The sequence below is a fragment of the Glandiceps talaboti genome, chromosome 14 (genome assembly GCF_964340395.1).
Source record: "Glandiceps talaboti chromosome 14, keGlaTala1.1, whole genome shotgun sequence".
Taxonomy (NCBI): domain Eukaryota; kingdom Metazoa; phylum Hemichordata; class Enteropneusta; family Spengelidae; genus Glandiceps; species Glandiceps talaboti.
In genome coordinates, this window is record NC_135562.1 from 4,476,919 (window position 1) to 4,487,633 (window position 10,715).

At 36.4% G+C, this 10,715-nt stretch overlaps 2 protein-coding genes across 2 annotated transcripts; one reads left to right on the forward strand and one right to left on the reverse strand.

Annotated features, from left to right (window-relative positions):
• Window positions 1-4,255: 4,255 nt before the first annotated feature.
• On the reverse strand, window positions 4,256-5,146 carry LOC144445846 (carbohydrate sulfotransferase 3-like). The gene has a single exon (XM_078135489.1). The coding sequence runs from the start codon at window positions 5,144-5,146 to the stop codon at window positions 4,256-4,258; it is 891 nt and encodes a 296-aa protein (XP_077991615.1).
• A 4,330-nt stretch (window positions 5,147-9,476) lies between these two features.
• LOC144445847 (carbohydrate sulfotransferase 1-like) lies at window positions 9,477-10,586 on the forward strand. The gene has a single exon (XM_078135490.1). It carries the CDS (start codon window positions 9,477-9,479, stop codon window positions 10,584-10,586), a length of 1,110 nt encoding a protein of 369 aa, XP_077991616.1.
• The last annotated feature ends 129 nt before the right edge of the window (window positions 10,587-10,715 follow it).

Below are 10,715 nucleotides of genomic sequence, written 5' to 3' on the forward strand. Positions count from 1 at the left end.
GGTGTATGGGGGGGGGTCATATTTAGTCTGGAACATACTAACTCATTTTAATACTCTTAATAGTTTACAAGGGAAGTCGGCCACCAAACTGCATGTAGTTCACATTGGGACCAATAATACCAGACATAATTACTTTTTCAACCTTGTTATTAATTCTAAATGAAATACATGTCCTAGTCAATAAGGAAACTAGGTATATTGATTTTGAGATCGTAACCGAATACAAATAACTACCATATCCCAACCACGCTATATTTATAGAATACACGTTCCCATTGTCAAAGTACAGCGGTTGTTTACATTCAAGTAAACTAGTTGTCGTGTACCATATGGAATACTAACTTTAACAATATTTGCAATTCTTAATAGCCTCTCATACACACTGTTATGCAACCAGCATATCTAAAGAGTAAATTCAATATGAATATAATTGGTCAGATCACACGTTTTAACTTTTTTGCCATTCTAACCGCATATTGATACAAGATAAAAAGTCAATTTTCGAGTACACCCGTATGTTTATTGATATCTGATAAAAAAAATAAACTGTCGATACATGTATATGTTTCTTTGTTCAGTTGATGGAAACGTGAATGACCGAAGGAGCACAATTTGTCAATTCCTTTACTTACTTCAAGTGTATTTTGCGGCTGAATGACGAAGAATCCTGGCGAATAATAGCAGTATAAACTTAATGTAAGAAAAAATCGTGAAAATAATATGCAATACTAAATGTGCAACTCATATTTGGAGTTCTAGAGCGCCAATGATAGACGCTTGTAGTTGTAACATAGAATGACCTAGGTGTAAAGTCCGTATTTTCTTTTCGAATGCATATGCGTACAACTTAGCTTGTGTATATGGTTTAATCGTATATTCCTTAATATTTTTTTACGTTCAGCCATGGACAATAGAGTGACCTAAGGGGCCGTGTAGTTACGAGTCGTTAGACGAGTAGTGACACACCCTGAGATCATGACTATTTTCCGACCGAATAAAGAAAATCATGGGAATAATCTACATGTAATTATACACCGGAGTCCGTAAATATTTCTAAAAAAAAACAGGAAAATAATGACGATTTGGAGGGTATTGACGAACACGGCAGTACCAGTGACGTTGACATGGAGTTGTCGTGACGTAGAACGACCAAGCTATATATTTTCTGTTCAAAGACAGTAATTTGGCTTGTGCATGGTACAAGTATGTTTGACACCTGATAAACTGAAACCTGTCGATATACATTCGTGGACATTCGAGAATATGTAAACATGATGTGCATACATAGTAATTGATGACTATCAGTAAATTGAATGCAGAGACAAAAACTACTATTGTGCTTAGTTTGTACTATACACAGGGTTTTCAAAGATAAAACATAACAGCTGGTATTTTTGTGATATTACAAAAACCTGTGATAGTGAAAAACAAATATGCTAATACTGATCAAGTCACGGAATTCAATCATCAAATTACTCGCATATTGTTCGCAAGTTGCACAGATGTTTTTGTAAATAGATCGCTTTCATTTTATTTTACAGCTGTGTACATCACAGACTAAGTGTGTTGTATATCTCGTGGATAGACTAAGTGTATAATTTCATAATTCGTATTGAGAGAGAGAGAGAGAGAGTCGTATTGACAGAGAGAGTCGTATTGACAGAGAGAGAGAGAGAGAGAGAGAGAGAGAGAGAGAGAGAGAGAGAGAGGAGGGAGGGGAGAGAGAGACAGAGACAGAGACAGAGAGTCGTATTGAGAGAGAGAGAGAGAGGAGGGAGGGGGAGAGAGACAGACAGACAGAGAGAGAGAGAGAGGGGGGAGAGAGAGAGAGGGATGGAGAGAGTATTGTATTATAACTATGAAGCCTTATAATTACACAGTGCCAATCAAATTTAAATAACACCACTCCGAGACTCTGAGTCAGTGCAATACTTATAAAACAATACGATAAAAAATGTGAAAGCTCTACACAACGTCAGACCATTACAACAATTATTTTAGTTAGCTGAGATACAACAGGGCAGAAAAACACGCAAATACAAAAAGCACGACCGGTCTCCAATTATCAGTACATTATTTTTGTCAATATATTATAGATATCTAATTAAAGTGAGACTATCAAAGATTCCATGGAGAAAACAAATGTCTGGCAGATAGAGCCACAGAAAACGTCGGTCACGAACAAACGAACAATTCTGTTATTTGTATGGCTCCACTGATATAGGATAGAGATGTGCACCTGGGATTGAAGCCTTGCGCCTTTAAAAAAACGTAATTGTCCATTTCAGTTTTAATTATTCACTACAAATTTAATGGAACAAATTTGACCATTTTTAATTAATGGGTGAATTCACAGGATTATGTAGTGTTGTTCTATAAATGTAATATTTTTAAAATAAATATAATCAACACAGCCGTGTTACTTTGAATTGTTTTCAACATTCGTAAGACAAACCTATTCTGTATTTTCACTCTATTTTCTGAAGAGATGCCTGTTACGGAGAAAAAAAGTTTTGTACCAAATTCTTTCTGGGGCAATTTTTTCCACCAAAACTGAAATACTGAAATATGGGAAGACTGTTACAGACACTGCATACGTATTCGTCACATAGAATCATACCAGTGGATATTGATATAAGGCTTATATTATTGATAGACTGTCGACAGTCACTCGCGCCTTTTTTTGCTACGTTTTATCTAAAACTAAAGTCGCCGCGCTTCGATCCGGAGCAATATACTATAATCATCGCATACTGATAGCTATCAGTAGTTATTAGTTTTAGATAAAACGTAGCAAAAAAGGCGCGAGCGACTGTCGACAGTCTACTTATTGAAAGAAGAATCCATATTTTTTGATGCATGTATTGTGATGTAAATATGTCAATAAAATATTGAAGCTTGACATTCCCCATGCCATGACGAGGACCAATTAGGCTTTATTCATGGTAGATTTAATGCACAAAACATTTACAGGCTTTAACTGACCTGCAAGACAGGAAGGGAACTTGCAATCCATACTGAGCATGCTCAGACGCAAAGGACTATGGGATAATCTGTAGTTATCGCAATAACTAATCTGTTGGGGTATCGATAGAATAAACTTGCTATAATAATAGTCAGGGTAAATATGACTAGATTATTTGTGGTTACAAACAATGTAACAAGATTGTTTATAATATTGATTGGTTTATTTATCATCATATTTCCCATGATGCACCATTTAACATGATGATATCCAAGATGGCGGGTTTGCAAGTTCCCAATTGTTGGGTCTTGTTTTCATCTACGATACTATAAAAAAACTTTCAATAGTTAGACTAGACCTGATTATTAGAAGATTATTATTTGTTACTTTTGCGATCCTATACAAAAAAGTAAATACATGTTTACCTAGATAGCAACAAGACCACACCTATAGCAGCTACCAAATTATGTTGTATATGGCAAAGATAACAAAGGTGATAGTCAGAGAAAATTTTTTGAAATGACAAATATTCAGCCAGCAACTAAGAAAACGAAGATAGGAACACAAATATGATAATATGAAACAAGGATGGATTAGTCTATTGACACAGACTTTATTGTTGTACTACAACGCTATTGGCGCTATTTTTTATAATGGCCACGTGATGGCAAAATCGAATCATCTTAATTTTAAAGATTCGATAAAGGATAGCATTAGACTAAGTGTCAACACTTTCTGGTCGTCCAAATTAATTCATAATTACAAGTGTGAAATTGTCTACTTCAATAAAGTTACGCAAATAAGCATGATTGGGCCTACATGTACATTTAGTGACTAGCCGAAATGGTCCAGTCACTTTTACTGTGTATCATGACTTCGATTTAGCCTAGTCCCTATATTGTATCGTTTACGATTTGCACCTCCATTCACGTGGTTAGAAACCACGTTGGCATCCTGACTAACTTCGACTGATGAATTGATACCAGCAAGAATAGCACAGTGCATTAGCTACACGTGTGTGCCCGTTCAGTGCCTCCTTGTCGGCATCATGGCAGGAGTGTGGTTTTCTTTGTACGGTAATAAGCGGTCTGTATTGTTTCTAAATCTGTCATGGAGAACACCAACACGTACGTCAGGAGAAGACCATTTGCATGTTACGTTCAGTCTTTCGGCGATCACTCCACGTTGGCATTTGAAGTAACGAGGTCACAGGTACACGTTCACAAACCTTCATGTAGAGCAAAACACAACGTCTGCGCAAGATTACACGTGTACATGTACGGTGGTTGTTTATACATCATCATTGACCGGAAACGGTAACACTAAACTAGTTTCAGTGTTTGTAAGTTGGTCGGCATTTTCCACCTTGACGTAACCGAAGGTTTTAAAAACTCTATCAGGACAGATTTCCTGTATGCGTCGTACTTCGTCAAAATTTAATTTTTTCCTCCAAGCCTGACCATTTCCTAGCTTTTGTCCTGGTGCTTCTATCTTATCCTTAATTACTTGATGCATAGGAATTCCCACAAAATCGTACATTTTGGGCACAATTTCTGATGGTCTGTCTGCTAGATCCTCATATCTGACCAGCATATAGTTTTTCTTGAATGTGTCGTCTGCATTTTTGGCGCTTAAATAATTGGTGTCAAGCCAAATGCAATCGTCTGTAATCACTTCTTCTAGTTTTTCAGGAAGTCGAAATTTGTCGTTCAATGCATTCCCGTCTTTTATTCTTTCAAATTCGCGCCTTGATGAAGCCATACCCCGTGGGTCTCGAACGAGGTGAATTACTTTGACGTTATCTTTTTTCAGTTCTGGAGCAGCAAACAGGATGTTATTCAGGCGAATTATTTTTGTGACGATGTGTTGTTTTGATTGACATCTTTGGGTGACATCAGATTCCTTGATGGGGAGTGGAATGTCTAGAAAGGATGAGAAATAACGCTGCCATTTGTTTTTGTTTAAACTGTCAAAATAATACTGCCTTCCTGTGAAGTTGCACTGGAAAAATGAATGCATAAAATTAACAAGTTCTGGACGGATTTGTTCCAAATAATCGAAATCATCAACAAACAGATTCATTTTGTTAAATTCAATAATCATATGTCCTGGTTCGTAGACGTAGAAAAACTCTGGATGTAGAGAGAAATAGCTTCCAGTTAATGTAGATCCTGTCCTCATCCTGGCGTGTATCATCACATTGACTGATTTGTCTGTAGGACTACCCTCCGTTGACCTTACAATCTTCGATGTTGACAATTCATCATCATCCTCTGTCGTATTTAAAGTCGAGGTTGACGAGGTCCAATAGACGACACTGAGTAAAGAAATGAACGAGAAAACGAGAAGGAAAATCCGATGCTTTCTAGTGATGAGCCTGGCCATAGTTGCAAAGAAAGATCCATATGCACTACAGCTAATTACTGTAAAACGTGCACTCCCGGACTGTCTGCTAATCACTCGGAACGGCCCGGCCCTTTACGTCCGTCAAGTGTTATGTCAATAATGCCACGTAGCCAACCAACGAAATATACAGTCGCTGGTACTCGCTATAGAGTATCATAACACCCTCTCCGGCCCTCGTAATTACTGTGAAGGGTCCCTAAGTTCAACCTTCCAATGATTAAGAACGCTATCTACGCTTGTGAATTCTATTTGTCATGTTTGTTAACAGATACGTAAACATGCAAGAAGCAAGAGGAAATGACGGAGGGTAATTAGGTCTAAAAAAATGTGTAGTTCCGATGACGCTCAATTTTAGAAGGTGGATAGGTAGATTTTTCATTTAATTTTATTTTTACTTATTTGTTTTCATGTGTGAGTGTCTAGTTCAGGTAGTTATTTTTTTCTATTGTTTTCCATATGGGCTCTATGTTATGGGTTTCTTCTCATAAGATGTACAACCGTTACAGACTGGCAGAACAGTTTTGTATTGTCTTTTTAAGTTGTCCGTTTCCGCATCAACTATTTCTCGCGAGACTTCACAATCGATTTTGTTATTTTTTAGCTCGAATACGTAAAAATGTTTAGGGTCGGGTAACCGTAACCAAATATATATATATATATATATATATATATATATATATATATATATATATATATATATATATATATATATATATATATATATATATATATCTGTGTGTGTGTGTGTGTGTGTGTATGTATATGTGTGTGTGTGTATGTGTGTGTATGTGTGTGTGTATGTGTGTGTGTGTGAGTAGAAAGACAGATATACAATTACATAATGTCTTCAAGAATACTGCCTAGGCTCTGTCTGTCTGTCTGTTTGCCTGTCTGCCTGTCTGTCTGTCTGTCTGTCTGTCTGTCTGTCTGTCTGTCTGTCTGTCTGTATGTATGTATGTATGTATGTATGTATGTATGTATGTATGTATGTATGTATGTATGTATGTATGTATGTATGTATGTATGTATGTCTCTCTTCTATGTCAGTCTGTCTGTTTGCCTGCCTGGCTCTCTCTCTGTCTGTCTCTCTGTCTTTCTAATGGTGGGTTCAAAATGAAATATTGTCCATACATTCCATGTGATACATGTAGTAGGTTTTGAGCAAAACTTTGTGTATACTAATTAATCCTATAGATAATTTGCTTCTACAATTGATTAGTTTGTTTTCGATTCTTTATTTGAGTATTTACTCTTTAAAGTGACACAAGCTGATTTTATAAGCTTTCTACTCACGTGACATTACTTACGTAAAACCACATTTCAATATTATGTTAATGCCGATGAATGTCTTCTATAACATAAGACTGTCTTCTGGCATTGTTAGAACAATATTATAGTAGAAGAAATGTTTAAAAAAGCAAAGAAGACCTGACAGATGTCTGCTACATGAATGAAGTTGAATGTTAGTTGAAAGTGAATAATTTTCTCAATTGTGCTTTCTCATTTGAGGATGCTGCTTACATTTTCACTTCCAATCTGGTGAGTCATGCTTGTCTACGCTGGATTCACAGCAAAAGCGCCTCCACCGGTGCAATGTGTCTTTCTCTTCCCTTTGTTTTAAACCATAGTATTGTCATTTGCTCACGCATATTTTTGTTTGTGTACGCCTATTTGTATTTATTTATTTATTTATTTATTTATTTATTTATTTATTTATTTATTTATTTATTTATTTGTTTATTTTATTCGTTTGCCTGTTTATTCATTTGTTTTGTTTTTTATTTGTTCGTGTGTGTATGTTTGCTTTTTTGCTTGTCTGTTTGTGTTAACATGGTTACTAGCCTCCCTATGGCGATAGCTTGATTGATATGATTATTTGCACAGAATTTTGAATATGTACGTACTACGTATATAGAACAAAGACTGTTCTGGGCTATCAACACACAATTGATTGTTATGTGGATGCAGGTAACATTGTTGTCATAAACGAAATATTTGCATATTCATCCCCATTACTGCCCATTTTGATGAGGAGATAATGGATGGCGCCATCAATTGTATGTCTAATACTAGTACATGAGTTTATTGTTGATTGATTAAAACACAAGTAAAGCTAATAATAGTGTAGTCCATATTTCAGAAAATGCTGCTAGAAAATAACCTTTGTTTGTTTGTTTGTTTGTTTGTTTGTTTGTTTGTTTGTTTGTTTGGTGGGTGGGTATATTACCTTGGGTGTCTAATTCGGAAATTGTTCAAACCAAAATGATCTTACCACCGGTGTTTGATTTGGGTAAAAAAATATGATTTTTGGTCAAAAAACTTAAACTCAATTACTACAGGGTAGATCAATCTGAAATTTGCTGGGAACATTCTTAGGGGTGTTTAGGTATCTTTATTTTCAAAACTACTGAGAATATTGGGCTGAAATTTGGTGGTAACATTCTCAGGGGTGTTTAGATTAAGAATTATTTTTGACATGATAATACAATCAGTGATATGCTAATTAGGTCTAAAAATGTGTCCTTTTGGTCAAAAATCTATTATTCCAAAATCAATAAGCAGCTTGGGTTGAAATTTAATGGGAATGCGTCTACGGATGTGTAGCTAGATGGAGCTATATTCACAACGTGATGATCCCATCAGCGATATGCAAATGAGGTCTAAGAATCTCAATTATTGTCAAAAACTTATTGACATTGAATGATGAATGGGGTTGAAACTTGGTGGTGATGTTTGTGGAGGTGTTATTCTGCAGTTATTGTTGAATTTGTTTGGACACAATTGGTCCTAGCAGCCATGACTACGCCCTTAGCAAAAGTGAAATGATGATGCATATTACAAAATAACATGTAACAGGGATTGGTAGATAAGTGAATTAATATTTTTAAAATGTATGCAAATATGCCTAGCAACAGGACCACGCCCATAACAACGGCCAAATGATGGTTTCTGTTGCACAGATGAAAACTTGAGAGATAGGCAAATGACTAAAGATTCCAAAAATATATGCAAATATGCCTAGCAACAAGACCACGCCCATAGCAAAAGCCAACTACAGTATTGCTACAGCGCCATAGGTGGTATAGGTTTGAGCGGTGGGTAAGTGTGAAGCGGGCTTCAGTAAATCAATACTGGGAGTACCTTCAAAAACTACACTCAAATACGTAACAATTCAGCTTTGGCCATTTCATGTTTGTAGATTTTTTCGTGTATCGATATCTAACGTGGAATTCGAATTGATTGAAGAACATTTAGTAAAATTCTAATGTAAATAAATATAATAGTGCCATTGCACTTATTTGCATAAAATGCTGATCACAATATAAATTTGTTAAGGCATGTTTATTAAACGAAAGAATATTTGAAAGATGTCTGGTACATGAATGAAGCACTGTGTTATGAAATGCGTTAGGTGAAAGTGAATAATTTTCGCAATTCTGCCTTCTCATTTGAGAATGTTGCCTACATTTTGACTTTTCATAGCAAAAGCGCCCCCACCGATGTAATGTATCTTTTTCTTCCATTTGTTTTAAACTGTTGTAACAAGAAAGCAACTGTGTAGCAAAGTGTGTGTGTGTGTGTGTGTGTGGAGCGAGTGTGAATGATGTGTGTGGGCGTTTGTGTAAATGGGGTGTGAATGCCACGTCTGATATATGTTTGAATATGCAATTGCATTCTCTTAATTGAGGCTTTGCTTTATATCATCGATTTCCTGGGAGAAATCAGAACTTCAATATCATAGCACTTGTCATGTTATGTGAAATGTGAATAATCGGCAGTCCCTAAGTAAACAATAGTTAGAGACCAGCTGTTACGCTCTACAACTAGCGTTAGGGGATTATCCTTCACGAATGTTACAGCCAACGTTTTCTGACACACATATTTACATTTTCCATTTATATATTCAGCTTTATTTTTACAAAATTAGAAGGTACTTTTAGCGCATCTATAACCGTCTGACACATGTATATATTTACGTATTACCATACCAAATTAGGTCTCGTCACATAAAGGTTTTAGTCTGCAGTGAATCTCCAAAATTGGCGCCATGAAATTTCTCGTACGGATAGTTGTTGTTTGCGTCTTCTGTGCCGTGATTTTCGCTATGTTGACTGGTGTATTGAATTATCCACGATTCTTGAACGACAACTTTGATGTTGATGAGATGGACATATTCAAATCTGAAGGAGACGAATTCGAAGAAAGTGGTGGGATTTTGAACACTGCTAGACCAGTCATGTGGAATAACAGAACTGTGACCTCATTCAACGACTTTACAGGGAAACGGATTAAAGTGTTGTTACACGCACGGATGAGGACAGGATCGAGCCTGGCAGCACGCTACTTGGGTAAACATCCCGATTTTTTCTACTCGTACGAACCAGGATGGATGCTAGCCAACATGTTACCAGAATTACACCCGGTAGACGACAGTTATCAAGCATTGGAGAACATCCGTCCCTATCTTGTGTCGCTTTTGAATGGAATATACACGTGTAGATTTGAAAATTACTTTTATTTCATCCGGTATTTGAATCAAGTTCGTATGTTTAGATCATATGTCGACCTTCCTCTAAAGTTACCAATCACAGTGTCGAGTTTAAATGAATTTTGTAAATCAAGAAGACACATTTTAGTCAAAACCATTCGACTGCATAACGTACTCTCAGCGGATCAAGTTCTTTTCAAAAATGACGTCAAAATTATCCACCTCGTCCGCGACCCTCGTGGAATGGCGCCCTCACGTGAGAAATTTCAGCGACTTGATCAGGCAAAATCTCTGATACCTGGGGGAGTTTTTCATCCCATGTTGGAAAACATTATCAGTGGAACTTGTGAGTGGATGGAAAAGAATTACAAGGTTATTGAGAGTGGACCGTTATGGTTAAAGAAAAATTATTTGTTGTTACGTTATGAAGACATTGCCGACTACCCTTGGCGATTTGTTCCGAAAATTTACGATTTTATCGGTTTGCCTGTACCAGACGAAGTAAAAGATTTAATGGAAAAAGAGATATTGAAAAAACCAAACAATGGACAGGTTTGGAGACAGAAACTGAGCTTTAGACAAGTACAAAGAATACAGGAATTGTGTTCAGAAAGTGTGTTTAATTTATTTGGCTACGTCATTGCTGAAAACGAGTCGCAGTTGCTAGGAAACACAAGCTTAGTAACAGACGTTCCACTACCGTTATCATTACAAGACCTAGATTAGTCAGTGGATGGAAATGTAACAATTTCAGTATGTATATGTCGTCCCAAACGACCACCATGACGATAGATTGATGTAACATTGTGTTGTCCCAGCCAGACGATAAAATGTAGCTATGTAAAATATTTGCAT

Bases quoted from the DNA above. Each gene is read 5' to 3' on its own strand.
- LOC144445846 (XM_078135489.1), bottom strand. From the start codon at position 5,146: ATGAGGACAGGATCTACATTAACTGGAAGCTATTTCTCTCTACATCCA.
- LOC144445847 (XM_078135490.1), top strand. From the start codon at position 9,477: ATGTTGACTGGTGTATTGAATTATCCACGATTCTTGAACGACAACTTT.